Genomic DNA, 26,208 nt, shown 5'->3' on the forward strand with positions numbered 1-26,208 from the left:
AGCCTTACATACATGAAGAAAAGCTCACCAAACTATTGTTTTTCTGAAAACAGTACTAGTTCCAACATTAAGAAACATTATCTCCCCCTTCATAACAAGTTTCACCATTTGTTCCCATTTTCCTGAACATAGCAGACAGGAACTCCTGAAAGAACAATCCGACATCATGATTACAACTTCTGCGATGTCGACATCGCTAGGTAAATCCTTCCGTTATTGAGTCAGTCTTAGTCTGGGTGAATAAGTTAAAGCCAGCCTTCCCTGCAATTCAAGAGTTTCCAAGTCATAAAGTCCGGTAAAAATTTGGGGTTGGGGGTATCGGCGGATGGTGAGTTGAAGAACCAGGTTAGTGATAATGTATATATTACCGTAAAAGTTAAGGTCACCCGAGAAAGATGCCTTGCTGCCTGTAAACGAGAAAAACGGCAAGGGAACTGGTATGGGAACATTGTTGCCAACCTGAATATAATCAAAGCAACTCAATGATATGAACTTTAACAGGCAACGAAGCAATTATCTTTAGTCCTATGTGTTTCGTAACAGGTACTTTTATACGTTATCTACTTGCAGCTCTGAACAAATTTAGATATATCCTACTATATTTCACCTATAGTTTTACCTGCCCAGCCTCGATCCCTGTTGAGTGAATGATGTAAGCTCACGTGAATGAAGAGTGCTTGTGTAATGTCATACATGGGAGCAGGATTGTAGCTGATGGATATAGCTTGCATACCTGTCAAGTCTGTTAGGAAACTATTCTAGAAGTTGTTAGTTTGTTAAAGTTTGTTATGAATTTACTATAAGTAATTAGCTTAGGTGATGTATAATGCAAGCTTAATGAAAATACTTCTGATATTCTGTTTGATTCAAGCTTTGTTTTCTGCAATACTCAACATGGTATCTTTCGCCAAAGTCCTGGGAATTTTGGTTTCACGCTCCTAAACTGCCAACCTGGAACTGGCAAAACTGCCATCGCCATGGGCATCACAAAGTTCCTTGGCCTTGAAACCCCTTTCTCTGTGCTCTATGGCAGTGAAATCTTCTCTCTGGAAATGTCGAAAACAGAAGCTCTAATGCAAGCGTTTCGAAAGTCCATCGGCGTAAGAGTCAAGGAAGAAATCGAAGTGATCGAAGGCGAAGTTTTTGAAATCCAAATAGACGGTCCGACAGTTTCTGGGGCGGCATCAAAACTGGAAATTGACTCTTAAAACGACGGATATGGATACTGTTTATGATTTAGGGGAGAAGATGATCGAGGCATTAGGGAAAGAGAAAGTGCAGAGTGGGGATGTGAACTTCGACTGTTCGGCGACTGGATTCTCATTACAGGCGATGGGTTCGAGCCAAGTGGCGTTGGTGGCTCTGTTGCTCATATCGGAAGGGTTCGAGCACTATCGCTGCGATAGGAACCTCTCAATGGGGACTGTTACTTTCATGTTCGAGAACCCAAAACAAGATAAGATAGCGGTTTTTGAGTTGAAGCTAATTGATATTGATGGCGAGCACCTTGGAATTCCAGATGTTGAATACCAAGCTATTGTTAGGATGCCTTCATCTGAGTTTGCAAGGGTTTGTAAAGATCTTGCTAGCCTTGGTGATACTGTTGTTATCTCTGTAACCAAAGAAGGTGTTAAGTTTTCCACAGCTGGTGATATTGGGACTACAAATATTGTTCTCAGGCAAAACACCAGTGTAGATAAACCAGAAGAAGCGACAATCATAGAGATAAACAATCCGGTATTGTTGACGTTTGCATTGAGGTACATGAATTCATTTACAAAGGCTACCCTGTTGTCGAATACAATGTCAATCAGCCTGTCTTTAGAACTGCCTGTTGTGGTTGAGTACAAGATTGCTGAGATGGGTTATATCAGGTTTTACTTGGCACCTAAGATTGAAGATGAAATGGATGGATGAGACTAATCCATTAGCTAATCATGCAGTAGATAAGTTTAGAATAGATAAAAGAAGGTGAATAAGAAGAACGAAAGAATGCATCGCACTTCCGATTCAAGTCGAACGGAAGGAAGCATCGACACTTCCGATTCAAGTCGAACGGAGGAAAGCGTCGGCACTCCCGATTCAAGTCGAACGGAGGGAAGCATCGGCACTTCCGATTCAAGTCGAACGGAAGGAAGCATCAGCACTTCCGATTCAAGTTGAACGGAAGGATGTATCGCACTTTCGATTCGAGTGTTCATCTTTTCATCAAGACGGTTGAGAAAGTAGGGAGAATGTTGAGTGAATGATGTAAGCTCACGTGAATGAAGAGTGCTTGTGTAATGTCATACATGGGAGCAGGATTGTAGCTGATGGATATAGCTTGCATACCTGTCAAGTCTGTTAGGAAACTATTCTAGAAGTTGTTAGTTTGTTAAAGTTTGTTATGAATTTACTATAAGTAATTAGCTTAGGTGATGTATAATGCAAGCTTAATGAAAATACTTCTGATATTCTGTTTGATTCAAGCTTTGTTTTCTGCAATACTCAACAATCCCTGTCTGGAATTTCCTCGCTGCAGTACCGAAATTAGTGAATATAGAAGCACCATTACCATATCTGAAACAGAGCACAACTCACAGGTAAAACAAACATGAACATGTTAACTTAAAGAGGACCAAACGAGGGAGTCTGCTTCAGGATGTACTTGTTTCGATTAGCAATGTTTATCGCGTCGTCCAAGCTGTCAGCCTGAACATGGGGAATAAAAGAAGAAATAGTTGGCAACACTTGAGAAAGAAAAAGTATGATTAGTGAAGAAACAGGAAGTAACTCACCTTCATGCAAATAAGAACTGGGCCAAAGATTTCCTCCTGCACAGACCGAAATAGAGTAGTCAGGTATCTTCTATGAATGTTGAAGTCATTTAACCCACCCACTCTTGGTATTTTTATGGATCGCAATCTAAACAATGCATTACAAGTCATGAATTAATCTGCATATTTGTTGTTTAGCCTGTGAATGCAGAAGAATTCCGATGAAAAATAAATGAAAAAACATCAAGGATCCAAACAAATAGAAGAATGAATCGAACATTAAAAAGGGAATCATAATTGGTGTGATTAGCTCCCATCCTCCTAGATAGATTCAAGTTGACTCAGGCTCCAACTTTTTGCTGGAATTCCCAGCTTCTAGTCAGTGTTTTTGATACTTCTAATAATATGTTATACCAGTAGCCTTCAATAACCTGATCATGATGAGTGGCCAGAGCTCATCCTTGCATCGTCTGTGCTTGAAAGTTCTTAGTGTGTCATTGCCTGTAGATATCTAGATTACTCTTTCTTTTTGGCAATAAAAAAGGTGTATGGATGACAGATAAGATAAAAAGGAAGAAAGATCTGCACTACAAAAATAGGCAACCCTGTGATGGACCTGAGACCTTGTTACAGGTAGGCCTATGACAAATAACAGAGTTTATATTGTCCTCCTAGAATAGGGCATTTCAATATCAAAAAAAAGTTTAGGAATGATTACTAGTATTGTGCCAGTGGTAGTGCAGAAAATGTGGGAAATATCTGAAGCACACATTACCTCTTTGCTAATAACTGGACCAAGGTCCGCATCAGGTTCGATTCCAGCATTAACTTTAAGACCTTTGGCACGTTCTACCAGGTCATTCACCCTGGAAAATTCAGGATCCCCCTTAATCATAGCTTCAAAAAGTTACCAGCAATATTGGGGGGGGGGGGAACACAATACCAGGTTTCTGAGTCACCAACAAAGACTACTGTTCTAAGTGCCATGCACCTCTGCTCGGAAGCACAAAAACCAGCAGCAAGAATAGCATTTAGTGTAGCTTCCTTGTTTGAATCAGGCATGACAATGCCATGATTTTTAGCCCCCATGTTGGACTGAGAAGAATAATTATTAAGAAGGAAGTTTAGTTCAACTTTAGATAGTCAAAGATGTTGTTCAGCATCCAAATTCCAAACTATGATCAATCGGCAAGTTGGCCAACCTTACGTGAAGAAATTGCAAATTTTAAACTTAATTGATGCCAGACATGGTATTGGTAGCTTAACAGAAGTAATCCTGTCATTAGGAAATATAGTGTATTGCTTACCAATGTAAGTTAAGTGCACTTTACCTGTACACGTTTTCCTTTAGCTGAAGCTCTTCCATATATGTGCACGCCAGCCATTAGAAAATAAAATAAAAGCATTAAGAATATAACCAACATAATGAACTAACAAAGAAGAGAAGTGAGAAAGTAAAAGATAGTTGTGATTTCGAAAATGAAACATGGATATATTCTTTAATGCTTTCTTGGGGCGTAAAATTTGAAGATTTTGTCTTGTAATTTATCCTGGTGATCAAATTGATTAATTCTAAAAACTAGGGGATTTAATCAACAAATTTAATACATGACTAGAATAAAAGATTTTAAAGTTAATGCTTAAATTAAGGCATTGGACAAATTAAAAACAAAATCATGATCAAATTGGATTAAATGAAAATGCAAGGAAACAAATCATATACAAGTAATGACCAAAATGGAAGAAAACAAAGCAGGGTGCTAATTATATCAATTTTTTTAACCGCCACGTAGACACTTCCGTTAAGTGTTAATTGCAAGTAGTTATATTAAAACCGTTTAACTAGTTCATTGATGTAAATTTAAAAATAGTGGTCATTTCGTGACCCAACCTATAGTTATGTGGTCATTTATGTAGTTTACCCTATAAAATAATAGTAAAAAATAACTTATTCCGGGTATCTTGTAGAGAACTTTTGATAAGTTGTTTTTAATATGCTAGATGATCATGTATGAGATGGTTATGGGTTGGATTTGATTAAGCTTTTTGTAATATGGTTTAATTTGAAAAATACATTCTCTATCTAAAATTTAATTCGATCCTGATTTATGATAATTTCATTAAATTTGAAATCTGATTCATCTTCTAAGATAAACTATGAACCTGATCCGATTCGATTCGATTTGACCTAATACAAATATATTTATTAGGCTTAACACAAAAAAAAGTGTCTAGAAGTGATGGATAAAACTTTATTTAAAAATATATATTTAAAGGTGATGTTCAGGTTGGGTCGGATTCGGATACCTAAAATATGGACGTGACACGTGTCACTTAACGAGTTTTTTAACGGTAGACACCTAAAAATGTAACGGATGAAACTTTAAACACTTATTTTTAGTGAAAAAAAATCTTTAGGCACCAAAAGTTAATTTCGAGTATAGTATAGACACTTATTTTTATATTAAACCTATATATTAATAATATAAAATTTGTATGAATTAAGCGACATTGGTGGTAAAGGAATTATTATTATTCCTCAAGGTCTCGAGTTCGAACACCAAGAATACTATGAGTGAGCATTTAATATCTTAAATTGAAATGTGTCAAATTGTTCTTTGGTGCTCGTAATTTCACCTGTGATGATATCTAAACTTTTGAGTTTCATGTGGTAACTTAGTCTTCGTAAATATCGTCAAAAGCATGTCTATGAATTCATCATCAAATTATGATATTATCTAGGGTAAACTACATGTTTAGTATCTAAACTATCACCTTTATTTTATTTTAGTATCTAAACTTTTAATTTTTTTAAAATTATACCTAACGTTTACTTTTTTACTTTTAGTACCCGCAGTTAACTTTTTGTTTCATTTTAGTATTCACTGTTAACTTTTTGTTTCATTTTAGTACCTATATTTTTAACGGCGAATATTAAAATAAAATAAAAAATAAACATTAGGTATGATTTTTAAAAAGTTAAAAATATAGATATTAAAACATAACAAAATTAATATTTTAATACTAAATGTATACTTTACTTTGCCCTATTATTTATTCGATCAAAGTTTCAATTTAGATAAAAGGTTCATTAATAATAAACCTCATAACAACGCAATGGCCAATCAAATTATCTACGTACTATATGTTCGACCAATCACTGATTTATTAATGATATATGATCTAAAAGACACTAAATATATATACAAAAATCACCCCCGTCTCCCAGAGAAAACGAGACCTTTAAGTTTTATTAGGATAAACTACGTCAATAGTCACTAATATTTAGTTAAGTGTTCGTTTTTACCACTGAAGTTTTAAAAGTTACAAATCCATCACTAATATTATTGTTTGTTACAAAATGGTCACTAGACGTTAACAATCGTTAACAAATTATTACTACAACAAAGGAATACTGACGTGACACGTTAAACCAACTGACTCAGCATGTTTAACCGACCGTTTGACTCTTCTTCTTCTATAAGATGATCGGATTCATATCTCCAAAGCAAACTCCACAACCTTGACGATGGCTTAGGGATATGTCTTGCAAAAAATATGTAAGTGTTGAGCCAAATAATTAAACAGTATCCCTCCGATTACTTCACTTGACTCTTCCGTCAATTTCCAAGTACTTTTAACCAAAGCCGAGAGCCTCCTATAAAGCGGATCCAGCCGCCACCGCTGCCGGGTCTACTGACGCTGCCATGCAGAAAAATGGTGGTTGGTTCGGCTTCATCGCTGAATCAATAGAATTTGTTCTCAAGGTAAAGCTTCACTCCCAAGGTTGATGTCAACAATATTCTTTAGCCCCATAGTGTTCTTCATTTAGACTGTCATAATGGTATTTTACATTTCACCATTTGCTGCTTTTGTGAATGCTATGATAATATGTAAGAATCCCAGAATTCTCTTATCATTTCATTTAACACTTGTTGGCTCTTTCACTAAGGCTTTAAGTTGTTCAATGGTGTTTCCATTTCATAAATATATATATATATATATATATATTTTTGAATTCGGGTTCTGGCTATTTCGGTCTGGGACATTATTCTCGGTTGTCTCAGTCCGAATAACATAAAATAAGATTGTTGTCGCGATTATCGTATGCGTATATACTGATATACATGAATGAGAAACTGGGGCAGCAAAGTAATGCTTTTAATAAAAACAACACATAAAAGAGTATGTATTCCACAGTATACTGATATACATCGGTGTTGCGTCCGTCGTCCGTGGCGTATCTTCTATATATAACTAGAAGCAATGTGCTGCAATAGACTTAATCACCTATAGATATTAAGCTGGTCGAGTAAAATCATTGCTTTAGAGATATGAATCAGATCAGCTGATAGAAGAAGAAAAGTCAAACGATCGGTCAAACATTCTGAGTCAACTAGTTTAACGTGCCACGTCAGCATTTTGTTACTGTATTAACGATTTGTTAATGGTTGTTAACATCGAGTGACGATTTTGTAACAAACGATAACGTTAGTGACCATTTTATAACAAACGATAATATTAGTGACGAATTTGTGACTTTTCAAACATTAGTGGTGAAAACGAACACTTAACTAAACATTAGTGACAATTGACGTAGTTTATCCTATTAATTAATTAAAAAGTTTTTAATCTGATATGATCTTATATTTATTCTTATTATTAAAAAGTAAAATAAAAAAATTTAGTATCTTATTCAAAATTTAACGTTAAATTTTGGAAAAAAAAAATAAAAGTTTAGGTACTAAAATGGATTGAAATTAATGTTTAAGAAATAAACGCGTTAAATTTTTAACGGTGAGGTATTAAAATTAAATGAAACTAAACATTAGATATAGTGTTGAAAAAATTGAAAGTTTAAGTACAAAAAATTATAGTTTAGATACTAAATAGATAGTTTAACCTTAAAATTAAAATTCAAATGTAGTTAAATAGTTTTTTTTTTTTTGAAAGGATAACATATTTCATTATGTTTAGTAATAAATATGGTAAACTGTATGTTTAGCACCTCAACTATATCTTTTATTCTGTTTTGGTCATCCAACTATTTTTTTATTTTAAAATCATACCTAATGTTTAGGGTTGGTTTCATTTTGGTCATCAATCGTTAAAAATGTATGGTGATGTTGACTTGTCAGCATATGATAGTATCACATAATCATTAAAAAAAATTCATGTCAGCAATTCTATTTATATTTTAGTGGTGAGTGACCAAAGGGAAACTAAAACTAAATGTTAGGTATGATTTAAAAAATAGTTGAATGAAAAAAAAGGAACAAAAGTTATGACTGGATATTAAACGTGTGGTTTATCCTAATAAATAATCTAAGACGATAAGATGTTTTTTATCTATAAATTTTCTATAGTTTAAAAAGTATAATAAATATGTAATTTAATATGATATAAAATATCATAGCATGAATCAAGCTATCTAAATGGTTAAAGGGATGATTATTGTCTTTAGAGGTCTCGGGTTCCAGCACTAGCATGTACAGAGGTGTTTGAACGTTCATTATCAAATGATTTAAAATCTTTGGAACAAATATTGCCTTGTAATCACTTCAGTTCAATCAAACATGTCTATGTATAATCCCATATTTTATTAGACTTTATCTAATTAATTCTTTTTAGTATCATCATTATTTCTAATGAGACGTGATCAAAACAAAACCAAATATAATGTTAGGTATGATTAAAAAACTAAATATTAGGTGGGTGACCAAATAAGTAGTTAACCCAAAAACTAAGATGGACCGTTAACCGCTTACCTGCTGCTTTGTTGACCGTTTACCTAACCCATTGACCGGTCACTATAACAGCCACGTCTTCTTCTTCATCCTTTGGAACCGACAAAACAAGCAAACCTCTTACCGAAACCCATTTATTTCACCTTCGTTTTAAAATGGCCGTTAAGAGTGAGGGATCAATTTGTTACAAATCGATAACGTTAGTAACTAATTTGTTATTTTTTAAACTTCGGTGAAGAAATAAAAACTTTCTCAAACATTAATGACCATTTGTGTAATCTACCCAAATAATAATAATAATAAAAGAGAACTCTTAACACAACTAAAAAATGTCATTTTCGTTTTTTTATCTAAATATGCCACCAACTATCACACATTTGAATAGTTAGTATCAAAATCTAACTATTATAAAATAGGGTATACTACACGTTTATTACTTCAATTATTATTTTTGTTCCGTTTCGACTTCTTAATTATTTTTTTATTTTAAAATTATACTTAAAATTATATTTTGGTTTTATTTTAGTCACACGTCATTTTAAAAGTAAAGTTGATGCTGATATGTCACCATAAGATAATGTCATGACATCATTGATTTTTTTTTTAAAACCACGCCAACAAATCTGTTAATTTCTTAAAGGTAGGTGACCAAAATGAAACTAAAATATGATTTTAAGTATGATTTTGGTGAGAAAACAATAGTTAGATGACCAAAATAGAGCAAAAATAATAATTAGAGTATTAAAAGTGTAATTTATCCTATAAAATATGATCAAATCAAATTACATTATAATACAACATCTTACTAAGAACTAGAATATATCTTAACTTGAATCAAAGAAAATATATATAACATTCACACAATCATATAATCGGACTTAAACGATTTCAAATTGAGAATCTAAACATGATCTTAATATTACCATTAAACTAAGATCTCATCGACAGTCTCTCTTACAATCCCAATAACAATGAACAAACCTTTATATTTAGGACAAATTACGCATTTAGTAATAAGCTATCGGTTTTGGTCTGTTTTAGTGCCTAAAGTTTTAATTTTTTAAAAACCATAACTGATATTTAGTTTTTTGTTTAATTTTAGTGCTCCGCCGTTAAAAACTTTAGTTTTTAATTCATTTTAGTACCCCTATTCAAAATTTAACGTTGAAAATTTAGGTACTAAAATAGACTAAAACTGATAGTTTATGTACTAAACACTTTAAATTTCTAATAGAACGTACTAAAATGAAATGAAAACTAAACGTTAGGCATGATTTTGAAGAAATTCTTTTGAAATATACAACACATCTTTATAACAGTAACACAGCAATTTATGGTTTTATATTCCTTGCAAATTCTATGGCGTGCAGATTATAACAGAGCAGTGCATCCATTAGTTCACTGGACAACCATCAATCATTATTCCCTTTGCAGTTGGACAAGTCGCCAAATCACAATGTTCACCGTCCGTTCCCCACCATGTCACACTTCTGTTCTCTATTCCCACTGAGAAGTACAGAACTATTGCCATGAAAGCTACCCCGGCGTCTAGAGCCGCCGAGAGAATGTAATTGTACCTCTGCCACCACTGCTTCCGGTACCGGAAGACGAAGAAGTTGAAAACGGTTCCGACTAAAATCCAGGCGTTGTAGTTCACTGGTGTTGCTGGTGGCATCATTCCTGTTGCTCCTAGAAGAACTGGAAGGTTGACTAGGGGGGATCCAAGTTTGTTTGGGAAATGTCTTGTGCAATAGCCACACGACGACGGGGTCCTAATGCTCCTCCGACGAAGAACCAATTCATCGATCGATAGTTTCCCAGAGACCCGAAGATCCGCTTCGGGCCAACCAAACCCCATATGACCGATGCGTCGAAAAAGACTCGATCGCTGGGGCATGTCCAGGGACTGTCGGCTGGAAGGAGATCGTCCTGGCATATGTTCTCGATAGAGTTCAGTAACCACCATGCCACTGCAATGTTGATGGTTCCGGCTAGAACTGTTCCTATGAACTAGGTAAGCACGGGGAAATGCAACATAAGTTGTATGATAGTCGAGATATATGTCGATGCATTGTAGATAGAAGAAAAAGTACCTGAACTAAGAACATGGATCTTGGAGGTATCTTCATGTAGTGTCCTAGCTTGAAATCATTGAGGAAGGAGACTGCTTGCGCCATGCTCATATAACCATAAGTTTTGAAGCACACATTCGCTATCGGTCGTCCGGGATAGATGAGACCCATGACATACTCTGTGATGATGTTCAAGCCTGGTGTCTGCATGATCAGTGGAAATGAAATCAGTGAAACAGCTGATTCTCTACAGTTTTACCATCTGTATGATACTAATTAATTTACCTGGTTCGTCGTGGCGGTTATGATACTAATCGGAAGAGTGAAGACGAAGGCCATTGCACCAGCAAAGAGGAGTCCCCACCACGGCATCTGCACTTGGTCATTCAAGAAGATGCAGAGCACCAGTGACACTACAAATGTTGCAGCAAGCAAAGCGTAAAACCACCAGGAAGGAATGTCCATGTATCTTTTCATCAATCTCGTGTGAATATCCTCCTTCCCCGTGTACGAAGCACGATACCGATCGTATATCTCCCTGTCGATAACAGTGACAATAGTGGTATCATTAAGTTCAGTTATGTGAACTTAATAATAGTCTCGTGTGAAGAAGCATCCAGGAATGATGGACATAAACTTACCTTCCATAGAAGAGGGCCACATGTGTTATCGTCGATGAAATCGTGGCGAAACCAAATCCATACGTGAGAGCAAAGAACATGCTTAGATTAATTCGACCCTGCTCTTTGTACTTTGCTAAATCGATCTCGAACTTGTCATTAATGATCGCGGTTATGTTGTACTTTTGTCCTTGGGCAGTAAACAAGTGAGAGGAGAATATGGGGAATCTACTAGCATCGTACAAGTCCAGACCCCAGTAAGATACTGGAATCACTATGTAGATTATCAACACATAGCCTACAAAAATGTTGACAATGGCAAAGAAAGGACTGATGAGGGACTGAACAAGAAAGATGCCACAGTAGACCAATCAAGTGTGAAGGCTCCTAGTCCGAGTCCCCTAAGACCAGAACCGATTTGCTGAGCGGTAACGGACTTGGAGAAAATCCAGCAGATCCATGAGATGCTGCTAAGAGTTGTGAAGAGGTAACCCGGGAATAGGTACCATAAGAAGCTGCAAATTAGTACAATGAGAAGAACTTTGCCCTTGTCATTCGTCGATCATTTTTATCATCTTTCTCATGCAAAGCCCTGCATTCAGACAAATAACTTACAAATCAAGGTACTACAGTCTTTGCTTGGATTATGCATTCTTTCTCTTAGTATGATCGAAAACGTCATGAAGTAGACATGTATGACAATATGAAACTGTTAGCGGGATCCAATAGACATGTGGTCCATCAACATTCATATGAGGTTATGAGGATCTTCCCCCACTATCAAAGGCACCATTCTGGCTTTTCAAATATACCCAGCAAGCTCAAGGCCTCATATCTCGCGATTCTTCATTCAAGTCAGAAGGCGTAAACCGCTATCGACGGCCACAAGCACCTTCCTCTAATATTATACATCAATAAATTTTGATAGATACTCCTATTTTAATCGCTGAACTTTAGAAGCTAGTACCAAAGGCCCGAGCCCTGTTTCATGACAGTATGAGTATCAAATTGGTACATGTCTTGGTAGATCCTCCAGTGGAGCTCCTGTAACCTTGTTTTAAGGCTTTGCTACTGACTAGTGAAGAGTGGCCTGAACCAATTATACTGTCCCAATGACCCAATGACCATCGGTGATACCATCGACTTACAAATTCTATATGCATATAGATTATTGATCAGGAATTGATGGAAAGGGTAATCAGATACGGTCGTATCTATGAGAATTTTATATTTTTTTATTAATTATTTAATTTTGTCTTCTCTAAATTTTTATAACTCTATATTCTTAAATTTTTTAATGTAATTTTTTAAATTTATATCTTTTGATATAAATTTTTGCCTCAATCCCTAAAATTCATAATTTATTATTAAAATTATACAAATCTTTAGATTTGAACTAATATTTGTAATTTAATTAGTAAATTACACAATTGTTAGAACTTAGGTTAAATATTTATATGTAATCATAAAAAATGTTAATAAAATTATATATATATAATTTTTATAACAAATTGTATAATTTTTTATTTTTTGAGTACTTTTTACCTTAAACTTACCATGAATTAATTCTCTCTCTTCATTATTTTACACATGATCTAATCTAAATCAAAGTCAGAAGAGGGTCGATTGTGATGCTTTTGGCAATGAATGACTTTTGGCGATGAATGAGGTCATAGACAAAACCAGGGATGGACCGAGAGATTTTTTTATATTTTTTATTAATTATCTAATTTCGTATCTTCGAAATTTTATAACACCGTACCCTCTAAAAATTTTAATATAACTTATTAAATTCGCAACTTCTTACATAAATTTCTTGATTCGTCTTGGCCAGAATCACAGAAGGAACGGTAAGGGTTATAATCCCTCTGAAATTTTTAATATAATATTATTTTATATTTTTTAAAAAAATAAATATAAAATATTTTTTTGTATTGAAATTTCCACTTTTTTTTCTTTTCAAAGAGTATCCCTTTGTCTTGTCTATGTGCTTAGCTTTCACACTAAAAATTCTTCAGGTAAACTACACATTTAGTACCTAAACCATTAGTTTTGATTCGTTTTAATACTTAACTTTTTAATTTTTTTAAAACCATACATAAATTTAGTTTTTATTTCATTTTAGTACCCGTTGTTAAAGCTTAACGCGTTTAATACCTAAACTATCAATTTTAATCCGTTTTAGTACCTAAGCTTCTAATTTTTCAAAACTTAACATTAAATTTTGAATGAGGTACTAAAATGAAATAATGACTAAACTTTAGGTATGATTTTGAAAATTTTAAAATTTTAAGTACTAAAACGGACCAAAACTGATAGTTTAAATATTAAACGCACAATTTACCCTAATTCTTTAGGGATGTGGAGATGTAAAGGGAGTTTCTTACTTCCCAAACAGAACCTTCTACGTTTATATATAAAAGTTGGTTTATCAATAATGTGCAAAAATAGCACATCAAGTTATTGATTCGTCGTCACATATAACTTAGAACAAATAGTTTATTATCTAATATGTTTGCCCGTTGTATACTCCATCCAAGAATTATTAATATTTATTAAATATGTTCCTATCTAACCGAATAATATTGGATGAAATGATAAAAAAAAATTTAAAATTATTTTTCTCTTTAAAATTTTAAATTCAAATATATAATAATATATCATCATCAGAATCCTCTTCCTTGTGGTTAATTATTGTGGGGTTGACTAATGCACGCCCATATGAACACGAAAATGAACTAGAAAGACAAACGCTGAGCCAGGTGGAAAACTCAACAATCATTCTAGATTGAAACATGCCTTGAATCTAACTAGATTTATTCCCACTCGGAAATTATTAGGATTTAATTTGACTAATTTTAAAATGGTGAAATGCTAGACCCTCAAGCAATCTTCATTGTTTCATACTGAATCGAAATTTTATTTTAATTTAAAGATCTAAGTATAAAATAATCTGGGTAGAGTATACAAATGGATCCCTGATTATAGGGTATTGTTTATTAAGTCATTTGACTATTTAAAGTTACAAAATGATCCTATAACTATAGAATGTTGTTTTGTTAAATCTCTTGACTATTAAAGTAGGGATGGCAACGGGCCGGGTATTGGTCCCCCGTCTCCATTTAAAAAAACTGTACCCGTCTCCGCTTAAAAAACTGCGGGGAAACGGGTATCTCCGTTTAGCATAAACGGTTATTTAAACGAGTATCGGGTCGGGTATCGGGCCTGGTATATATATATTTAAATTAAATATATAAATATTATATAAATATTTTAATTTAAATTAAATTTATTAATATTATATATATATAATAATAATTATTTTTAATATTTATCAGGTCGGGTATCGGGTAATCAGGGCGGGGATTACCAAACTCGTCCCCGTCCCCGTTTAGCATAAACGGTTTTTCCCCGTCCCCGTTTAATTCGATTTTCGATTTTTCCCATCGGGTTCGGGTTTTTTTGCCATCTCTATATTAAAGTTATAAAGTGGTCATCCGCCTGGTCATTATGTTTTAAACTCGTCATTTTTCATTAAAAAAAATGACAATTGTTTAAGTTGATTGTTAACATGATGATTGGGATATGATAATCAGTTGAGATTCTAGGAACATATTTTATCATATAACAATCAACATGTTAACATTTAACTCAAAATATCGTCCACTTTTTAACAAAAATGATGAGTTTGGAATATAATTAATAGTCGGGTGACCATTTTATAACTTTTAATAGTCGAATGACTAAACAAAATAGCACTTTATAGTCGGAGTATCATTTTGTAACTTTTAATAGTCGAGTGACTTAATAAAACAGTATACTAGAGTCAAGAGATCATTTGTGTATTTTACCCAAATAGTTTTAATTAAGGGGTCAAAATTTAATTTAGGGTAAACTACTCCCATGGTCACTAATAGTTGAGTAAATTTTCGTTTTTACACCACTGATGTTTCAAAAGTCACAAATCAGTCACTAATGTTATCGTTTGTTAGAAATTGGTCACTTAACGTTAACAACCATTAACAGGCGTGACGGAAAACACACGTGGACCGTTATCTGCTTACCTAGATGATTGGCCGCCAGAGTGGAGAACTTTTGAGATCCTTTGACCGGTGTTTTACCAAATATTTAATAAAAATTTAATTAATAAAATTAAATGGAAAAACCCAAAACCACCATTTGCTCCCCTCCGTTGTTTCTTTTTCCTTTCTCCTTTAGATCTTTTATCTGAAGAGAGAAAACAAAAGGGAGGGGAAATGGCTTCGGTTAAGCTCCGACGGTGGCCCAAATTTTTACGGTGGATTAACTGACATATATGTGGGTAGCACTGGCAGTATGAACAACAACCGAGCAACTACACCGTACCGGACACATGTCCCCGGAATGTTCATGGACCCGACGTCTCAGATCGTGAACCGAGCGACGCCTGGCCTCATCGAGAAGAGAACACTAATGGAGTTTTAAACGCAAAAACTCCTAAACAATCATCCTGTTCACCTTTATCTCCGTTCAGTTAAGCCCATAACTTACCAACATACTTCTCCAATTTCTCCCTTGTCTCCCATCGATTTGTCGACCAACTTGTCGTCTTCAGATGTCTCAGGTAATTTCTTGTCTCATTCTTTCATGTTGCAGCGATACGGGTTGCCGCTTTTACAACAACTGAGGCCGCAACAAATTCCACTCGGTATCAACTCTGGCGACTCCACAATTCAGGCCCATAACCTCGGTTTACCAGGCAGCTCGTATATGAATTCGGTTTCAACGCGGGTCGCATAGCCGCAAGACCCGGCGCAAGACCCGGAGAAGAAAATGATGAACCAACTTTAGGAGCTGGAGAAACAATTGTTAGACGACGAAAACGATGAAGGAGACGTTGTTTCGGTTATTACCAAACCAAGAGCGAGTGGTCCGAAACTATGCAGAATTTGATTGGTTTCACTGTCTAGGAAACGTTCTTCGGTGGTGGTATTAACAACATAAGTCCAGGTTTGTGTTCATTATTGTTTTACTTTTTAGTATATTTTTACATATGTATCAACTGGAATTTTATGCTTTGGATGTTGCATTGTTTGACATGGAGTATGCAAGATGACTAGAAGAGCATCATCGACTGGTATGCGACCTTAGAGCAGCGGTTCATGAGCATCGACCGGAAAATGAGCTTGGGATCTTCGTCAACACGTTGATGCTCTCTCTCTCTCTCTCTTTCTATCTCTCTAAGTAATCAAGTATCTTTGAAGGATTTGTTGAAAATTAAATTATCTTTCATTCATCTGTCAAAACCTTATGATCTATCTCATTGTTTTAATCTTGGGTTCTTGGCTGTTAACGGTCCGACACTTCCTAGATAACAATACACGTATATTTTCCGTCACGTTTATTAACCGTTGTTAACGTCGAGAAACCAATTTGTAACAAACGATAACGTTAGTGATCGGTTTGTGACTTTTGAAACATCAGTGGTGAAAACGAAAATTTACCCAAACATTAGTGACCATTATAGTAATTTACCCTTTAATCTATAATTAAAGAATGTCCGGTTCAATTTGGGTGCTAATAGGATTAAAATTTACAAGTTATGAACTTATTACTTACCTGAAAAGTGCGACTTGCACCAAGGTGCTCGGCCACCACATGTGAGCCGGCTCCACCACATACTTCCTCATCAGCCCAGCCCAGCCATATCCTAATACCTGCGCCACCCGCCATCGCCGCCGGCGCCATGAATCCAAACATTAAAACACTACTTTAAGTTTTATTGAAGACATCAATGATTATTTAGGGTAATTAATAATACTAAATTACCGATTAGCTTAGCTGTGTGTTTTTACCTGAGTGGAGATAATGAGAAGCCAACCGGCGAAAAATGATATGCTCCGACCGTAAAATGCTTTAATAATGTTGACTATACCGACGGCATAGGCCGATCCGCTTCCGAAGGCACTGCCGGCATTCGCGAAGATGCAAATGAGAACATGCTCTTTCATGTTGAACGGGCCGGGGTTCAAAGAGAATCGTTTCGACCCGAAACCCGGAATCCCGAACTGGGTTTTGGGCAAAACGGAGGCCATGAAATGGCCGATCGGAAGTGTGGATACTTGGACTGTGATTTGGGTTATAATGAGAGGCTCCGTCCTGTAAGAGAAGAATTGGTTGAGGAAAGAGAGGAGGGCGCATGAGAATAAGCCTAAGAACCACATTCGGAAGGTCCATACGGGTAAAGTCGGGTCGTCGGTGTTGGTCACTATAAGCCGGACTTGTTCGACGGGGGAGATCTCGTCGTCGTGGTTTCCATTGTCGCCGGTTGCATGTTTTTCGGGGTCTGGAGAATTGGGGGACTGTAGTTCACCGGAAGTCATGGTTAGAGCTTGGAAATTAGAGCTAAGAAGATTGGGTAGTGCTTAGAAGAATAAAGTCTTGTATTTATTATAGTTTTGTTGGAATTATAAACTAGAGTAAGTAATACTCAATGATGTAACCAAAAATACTCAATGTATCATAATTATGATTTAATTATAAATAATTTATTTATTTTTAAAGTTAAGTATGATTATAACATACATTTAAATATGTATTATTTGAACATAAAATCTATAAAAAGTAATTTGAATCAAGTTACATCACCGGTTAAATGAATGATTGTTATCCTAAAAGTAGGGATGACAACGGGTCGGGTCAAATTTTTGCCTCCTTCGACTCTGACCAGATACAAATAAGTCATAACCAGAATCTGACCCTACCCCAACTTTAATATTATTTAATCTGACTAGAACCCGACTGTGAAATAAACATAAACTCGACTTCGATCTGATATAATATTAAAAATAAATAAATAAATAGAAAACTAGAAAAGTCCTAAAAATAACCCTAATTGCATTGCACCTGGGTTCTACACTACGTAGGGATGACAAACATGTACAATCTCGTGGATTTCGCATTGTCTCTGCTCTAATTAGGGCGGGGATGGGTATATTTTTAGTGGCTAGTGGGCAGGTGTGGATTAAGAAAGTGGTACCCATCGCAGGTAGTGGGCGGGTGATGGGTTTGACACCGTACCCGCCTGCATCCGCCCGCCCACTAAATACCCATTAAATTTTGGACCATTATGAATTTAGGTATAATTTTAGAGAATAATTTACAAATCTTAATATTGTATAAGATATAATTTATAATCTTTGGTTTATTTTATTATGCTTCTAATTATACGTGTTTGTTTTATGTTTATTGTTTATTGTTTATGTATAATTTAAGGTTTATGTCAGGCGAGTCTAGCAGGGTACGTCTCCAGTTGGGTAGTGGGTGTGGGGATTAATTTGAGAATGTACCCGTGTGGGCAGGTGTGGATTTAAAAAATTTTACCCATCATGAGTGATGACGGGTGGTGGATTTAAAAATATTAGGTGCGTATGGGATAGTGGAAGGGTATCCGCACCCGACCCACCCGTTTACCATCCCTAACACTACGACTTTGTTTTGCAAACACTAAGGTGGTGTTTGTTTTTGCAGAGGTAAAAGGTCTGTAGTCTGCGGACCACATCTGCAGGCATCTGTAGCAGAAGAGGTGGACCAAAAGTCTGCAGTCTGCAAGAAGAAGACTGTTTGTTTTTTAACGTCTGCATACTGCTAAAATGAACTGAAATATAAATAAACTGACTTTTTAAACTTAAAAGAGTTTTGCAATACTGAGATTTAAATAATTTTAGTTTTACAATACTGAAATTTAAATAATCCATACAACTACAATAATAATTATTTAAAATAAATCAATCCATATTTTAAAATAAATCAATCCATACTAATTAATTATTTAAAATAAATCAATCCATACAACTACAATAATAAATCAATCCATACAATCCATACTAATAAATTATTTAAAATAATCAATCCATACAACTACATAATAATCAATCCATATTTTAAAATAAATCAATCTATACAAATAAATTATTTAAAATAAATCAATCTATACTAATAAATTATTAAAATAAATCAATCCATATTTTAAAATAATCAATTCATATTTTAAAATAATCATCCATACTAATAAATTATTTAAATAAATCAATCCATATTTTAAAATAAATCAATCCATACTAATAAATTATTTAAAATAAATCAATCTATACAACTACAATATTAAATCAATCCATATTTTAAAATAAATCAATCCATACAAATAAATTATTTAAAATAAATCATACTACTAATAAATTATTTAAAATAAATCAATCCATACTAATAATTATTTAAAATAATCAATCCATATTTTAAAATAAATCAATCCATATTTTAAAATAAATCAATACATACTAATAAATTATTTAAAATAAATCAATCCATATTTTAAAATAAATCAATCCATACTAATAAATTATTTAAAATAAATCAATTCATACAACTACAATAATAATCATCCATATTTAAAATAAATCAGTCCATACTAATAATTATTTAAAATAATCAATCTATATTTTAAATAAATCATTCATACTAATAATTATTTTAAATAAATTATTTTAAAATAAATCAATCCATATTTTATAATAATTTATTTTAAAGTAAATTATTTTATAATAAATTATTTCAAAATAAATTATTTTAAAATAAATTATTTTAAAATAAATTATTTTAAAATAAATAACCTTATTAAATTATTTAAAATTATTTTAATAAATATATTTTATAATTTTGAAGTTGTTTGAAGACTTGCAAGAGCTCGCGCAGACGTTTGAAGAGCTTATGTCTTCTAAAAAACAAACAGTCTGCGAAGCCTAATGTCTGCGCGTGGCCTGCGCGACGCAGACATAAGTGGTTTGAAGAGCTTGCACAGTGAAAACAAACACCACCTAAATCTTCAATGTTGATCTGTGGCGTAGGGATCTGAAAGTTTAGATTTTCCCCCCATACAGTCTTACATATTAAATCCAAAAGGATAAAAGAACTCATAAATCAGGGGAAAAAATCCAAACCTTTGAACAAAATAGATTTGGAAGTTTATATTTTTCTTTGAGCAAATGGAAAAAAAAAACTTTGAAGGAGAACGTTGACCATCTATATCAGGAGATAAAAGCCAAAGTTGATAAAACGGAGTGGGAGAGAAAAAATGGAGTGAATAGAATTTCCAGATACAAGAGGAAAGAAACAAAATTTGAGAAAGAAGCTATACAGCAGCAGAATAAGAAATGGAGTGGAAAAACCCTAAAGTACTATATATACATAGTGGCGATTTTGTAAATACCTAAATTATATAATATAATTAAAAATATCCGAGTCGCATCGGAGATTTTTGACCCCAAACCCGATTCTGATCCGAACCCAAAAATTTTGTTCACAAACCCCCCGAACCTGAAAATGTTTAAAAGAATTTGTTCCTATCGGGTCGGAACCCGTCGGAGTCGGGTTAAATTACCATCCATGCCTAAAAGTCATGAATTCGAGCACCAACAACTTCATGATATTTAAACGTTTATTGTTAAATTGTTAAGAATTTTTAAAATGGATACTACCACTTATAATCACCTTATATTAATAAAAAAACTCTAAAATAATATAACTTTTTTTGTAACATGAAAGCACTGCAGAAGTAAGGTGGTAGTTCTCTACTTAAGCCTATTCTATGATTCTGTCAAGGTTGAGAGTTTGTAGCATCAATTATTCAAAATATATTTTTTTAATTTAAAATGAGTAAGTTTTTTGTTTATTTCACAAGTTTCTAAATTATAGCATTTATTATAAATAATTAATCAGATAAAATCAAAATATAATATTTCGATTTCTATTTCAAATTCGGTTTCCAAGCAACAACACGTAGTTCTGCTCTGTTTTATATAATAAATAAAACTGTCTGATTTAAAATCCAATTATTAATATTTAATACATTATTTAATATAATAATATTTATTGATACTATTAATTTTTATTTTGTAGACATTTCTTTCTTGTATATATGCCAAATAGAGAATTTAGAATACAATAAGATGTCATTAGGGTTACATGTAAATAATCATTGGTGATTGATTTTAAGTCAGCTCCTTACCGACACGTGAAAGTCATTATACGTAGTATACACTTATTGAGACAATCAATAGAAATATTAAAGACAACGCAACACATAACTGTAAATGTAACAATATTCAATGCATTAGGATCACTTTACCTGTATTCTCAATCATGCTACTAATATCAACATAATATGAACCACATAAAATTTCTTATTAATATACTTGTCATTTATTTCATAAGCTCATAAACTTATTCACCTGTGTATAAATTATTAATCATAAATCATAGCCCAAATAAACTATAAAATTCTAGGTACGAGTTAAATATGCACCAAAATATTAAATCGATGTGACACATGAGTTTGTGCCCACATCAATACTAGGTATCCTTTAGTATGAACCGTATATGACACATAAAGTCGTGTCTACTATATGTACTAAATATTCTTTAATGCCGTAATAGGTATCTTTACAATGACACTAGGTATCATGTAATATCTGTTGTAAAGATTTTGAATCATTTAATAATTAAAATTTAATATTTTTTTCTGTCTTTATTGTTCGAACTTAAATTTTTTTGAAATAATAATTGTTTTAACTATTGAGGTAGTTTGGTTTATGTTAATTTGTTAAATAATTAAACAATATTAATCGGATAACAAGTAGGAGTAGGCGTGGCCTTGCACTAACCATCAGATCGAGTTTCCGAAAACGTGGCATATAAATCAGCCGTGAATCGAAGGACAGGCTAAAATGCGGCTGTGAGCTTTGTAAGGCAAAACCCTGAACCCTGGAAACCTCCTCTGATCTCTCCTTTCAATTTTTCATATTAACTCGCACAGTTCCCTCATTTCTACATCTGTTCGATCCTTCCCTGCTCTTTCCAAGTTATAGCTATGGCTACGGCCGCTCTTCTCCGTTCATTTCGACGCCGTGACGTCGCCTCTGCGCCTCTCACCGCCTTTAGATGCGTAAGTTTCAACTTTTCTTTTCCTATTTTATTTTAAAGATTTTCATGTTAATTTTTGGTGATTTCTTGGTTGCTCCGTGCTTCGAGGCGTTATCTTCTGTTTGGTTGTCGGGAAATTACAGGAAAAGGAAACTTATCTAGATATTCGCATCGATCTGCAGGTTACTAAAAGTAGTAGATATAGCTCAGTCGTTTAATTTAAGCTTAACCGGAAATCCTGCGACTAAAATTTATTTATCTGGAAGCGGTGATATATAAAATAGCTGATACATGATGAAGGTTCTTTTTTAGATAATTAAAAATAAGGTTGATAAATCGTCCCTTAATATCTATGGAAATTAAAGGATGACAAATTGTTGATTTCTTTTGTGTTTTTCGTAGTTTAACTATCTTATCTAAAATCGAGGTCCTGGTTTTGGCTGAGTTTATCTTCGGATCAAATTGGTCTTATATTTTTTTACTGGGCTTTCTTGAATTTTGTTAGAGATTTGGTTATTGCAGTCTGTTTTCTAAGTGCTTAAATGCTTCCCTTATGCTTAATTGGTTGTTGTGCAGCTTACTAGCGGTGGCAAGACCGCAGTTGGTATTAATTGGACGAGTTTTACTAGAGCTTTCAGGTAACCTTGGTTCGGGTTAGTTTCATAATTCATTATTGTTTACTTTTTATAAATTTGTGATATCTCAATGTAACTATTCTTTCTTTCCGTTTAGAACAGTTCTAAGCCGGCTGGCATGATGTCATTGGTATTGATTTGGGTACAACCAACTCTTGTGTTGCTGTCATGGAGGGAAAGGTAAGAATTAGAATAGTGGCGGACGTTCTTAACAGTTCTTTTGTTTGGTTTGGAAGTTAAATTATTATGTGATCATTCTCTGATTGAATCTGTTACTGATTTCAGAATCCTAAAGTTATTGAGAACTCTGAAGGTGCACGGACCTCGCCGTCTGTTGTTGCCTTCAACCAAAAGGGGGATAACTTGTGGGAACCCCTGCAAAATTCAGGCTGTGACCAATCCTACTAATACACTTTTGGAACCAAGCGTCTGATTGGTAGGCGTTTTGGTGACCCCCAGACACAAAAGAGATGGGGATGGTTCCTTACAAGATTGTCAAGGCTCCCAATGGAGATGAATGGGTTGAAGCAAATGGACAACAATATTCTCCTAGCCAGTTCGGGGAATTTGTTTTGACCAAGTTGAAAGAAACTGCAGAGGCTTACCTTGGAAAGAGTGTTTCTCAAGCAGTTATCACCGTTCCGGCTTATTTCAATGATGCTCAGAGGCAGGCAACTAAGGATGCTGGTAGAATTGCAGGTCTTGATGTTCAGAGGATTATCAATGTGCCTACTGCTGCTGCTCTTTCATACGGAATGAACAATAAGGAGGGTCTCTTTGCAGTCTTTGATATTGGTGGTGGGCACATTTGATATTTCAATTTTGGAGATCTCTAACGGCGTCTTTGAGGTATATGCATCCTTTTCTATGCGGAGAGGGTTTGCTTTGGCAGTGATTAGTACCAATAACTAATATATTCAGGTCAAAGCAACGAATGGTGATACTTTCTTGGGAGGAGAGGATTTTGACAATGCCTTGCTAGATTTCTTGGTGAGTGAATATAAGAAAACTGAGGGGATTGATCTCTCAAAGGATAGGCTTGCACTCCAGAGGCTTCGTGAAGCTGCTGAGAAGGCTAAAATCGAACTCTCATCTACATCGCAGACTGATATTAACCTGCCATTCATAACAGCTGATGCTTCTGGGGCAAAACACTTGAATATCACATTGACCAGATAAAAGTTTGAATCCTTGGTAAATCACTTGATTGAGAGGACCAAGGCTCCTTGTAAGAATTGTTTGAAGGATGCTGCCATTTCTACGAAGGATGTTGATGAGGTTCTCGTTTGAGGCATGACACGAGTACCTAAAGTACAAGAAGTGGTTTCCGGGATCTTTGGAAAGAGTCCAAGCAAAGGAGTGAATCCCGACGAGGCAGTTGCTATGGGAGCTGCAATTCAGGCCGGTATACTTCGCGGGGATGTTAAAGAGTTGCTTCTGCTTGTTGTCACTCCTTTGTCCCTTGGGATTGAGACACTAGGTGGTGTATTCACAAGGCTAATCAACCGCAACACGACCATTCCAACGAAGAAGAGTCAGGCGTGTCTTCGGCACAATTTTTTTGCATGTTTCTTTTAGTTGCCTTTTAATTTCAAATAAGCTTGAGCTTTAGTTTGGTTGCTTCCATCCATATGTTCTATGAATATTGTTTTTGTTTTCATGTTTAATGGAGGCTCTTTGATTTTCAGGTGTTCTCGACAGCAGCCTATAATCAAACTCATATAGGTATCAAGGTGCTTCAAGGAGAGCGTGAAATGGCTGCCGACAACAAAATGTTGGGCGAGCTTGATTTGGTAGGAATCCCTCCTGCTCCCAGAGGCATGCCTCAGATTGAGGTGACATTCGACATCGATGCAAACGGTATCGTCACGGTGTCTGCCAAGGACAAGGCTACTGGTAAAGAACAACAAATCACCATCCGCTCATCTAGTGGTCTCTCAGATGATGAGATCGACAAGATGGTTAAGGAAGCCGAGTTGCATGCCCAGAAGGACCAACAAAGAAAGCTCTATCTATTTAAGTTGGGATTTGAATTTTAAGTATTGATTTCATTTTTTTTTTGTAAATTTTTTAAATTATCCAAATTTCTATCTATTTATAATTGTATTTTTTAAAATAGAGATTAAATTTATAATTTATACATATAGACTAACGATATAATTTTTAGTCCTTCCCTTTCGCTTGAATCCAAAGAAAGATGAGAAAAATAGCGGTGGTGGGGCCTCAAATTTCAGTCAATCTTGGTTTTTCGCCATTGTTGTCGCGTGTTTTGTTTCTCGGAAAATATGCGAATGACGTAAGGTGGAATTTTTATATTATTCTATAATTAATTAATTAATTTAAATTAAATATTTTTAAAATATTTAAAAATTAATTTTTTTTGATTTTTTTAAATTATAATTTTATTTCATTAAACTATACAATTTGTACGTATCATAAAATTTAAAGAAAAATTAAACATTTAGTACTTAGTTTTGGTTTATTTTAGTATTTGAATTTTTATTTTTTTTTCAAAATTATACTTGAAGTTTAGTCTTTCCCGTCATTAAAAATTTTAGTTTTTGTTTCATGTAGTATTACATTCAAAATTTTAACGTTAAGTTTTGAAAAGATTGGAAGTTTAAGTACTAAAACGGATAAAAATCGATAGTTTAAATACTAAATGCGTTATGTTTTTAATGATGGGATAATAAAATGAAATAAAAATTAAACGTTGCGTATGATTTTTAAAAATAAATATAAAAACTTAAGTACTAAAACAAACTAAGATAGTTGTTTATTGAAGTTTCATGAAGTATCCAACACGACACTTTTGATGGCGCCATTTTCTGTTATTTTTATGGGAACTTATCCGATAGTTGTTTATTGAAGTTTCATAAAAAAAAATTATATTAATAAAGTGAGAGATATTTCATAGATTATATTTATAAAAGTTAAAAGATATTTTCTAGACAAAATATATAGATATCACATAATTATATGCATATGCTTGTTCCTTATCTATTATTGCCTATCAGGTAACGTAGAGGTAATTGCGATCCTCTCAACCTAATTTATTCCACTCACAATCGTTAGGATTTTACTCCTGAACTATTATATAAAATAATAATTAAAATTTATTAAAATTTCCATAATTATTATAAATTATATCTTCGACTCGTTTATAATACTTCGATAAATCTAATAATTATTTTATTGATTTTAAAATTGTAATAACTAAAATGATTGTTTTAACCTAATCTAATATATTTTTCATGCAAATGAAACTTTGGTGTGAACTGAAATCAAATGTTGGATTAGCATGCCTTTTCAATTATCAACAAGCAAATTGTCGTTTATTAATAATTTAAATTTGAATTTCAGGATTGCTTGTCAGAAAAGAAATGGCTAATGATATTATATAGTTTGGATTTTATCTTACA

The 26,208-nt window shown here is 33.9% G+C and overlaps 1 protein-coding gene and 3 pseudogenes across 1 annotated transcript; 2 read left to right on the forward strand and 2 right to left on the reverse strand.

Moving 5' to 3' along the window:
- Nucleotides 1-1,218: 1,218 nt before the first annotated feature.
- Nucleotides 1,219-1,989, forward strand: LOC120171552 (proliferating cell nuclear antigen-like). Its single transcript, XM_039179237.1, has one exon. The coding sequence runs from the start codon at nt 1,219-1,221 to the stop codon at nt 1,915-1,917; it is 699 nt and encodes a 232-aa protein (XP_039035168.1). The 3' UTR covers nt 1,918-1,989.
- Nucleotides 1,990-2,432: 443 nt separating this feature from the next.
- LOC120171553 lies at nt 2,433-4,156 on the reverse strand (annotated as a pseudogene).
- A 5,662-nt stretch (nt 4,157-9,818) lies between these two features.
- Nucleotides 9,819-17,595, reverse strand: LOC120171671 (annotated as a pseudogene).
- Nucleotides 17,596-21,938: 4,343 nt separating this feature from the next.
- LOC120171554 lies at nt 21,939-24,825 on the forward strand (annotated as a pseudogene).
- Nucleotides 24,826-26,208: the final 1,383 nt, after the last annotated feature.

The sequence above is a fragment of the Hibiscus syriacus genome, unplaced genomic scaffold (genome assembly GCF_006381635.1).
Source record: "Hibiscus syriacus cultivar Baekdansim isolate YM2019G1 unplaced genomic scaffold, ASM638163v2 tig00111834_pilon, whole genome shotgun sequence".
Taxonomy (NCBI): Eukaryota; Viridiplantae; Streptophyta; class Magnoliopsida; order Malvales; family Malvaceae; genus Hibiscus; species Hibiscus syriacus.

Excerpts from the sequence above, each read along its gene's own strand:
- LOC120171552 (XM_039179237.1), top strand. The coding sequence starts at position 1,219 with ATGGATACTGTTTATGATTTAGGGGAGAAGATGATCGAGGCATTAGGG.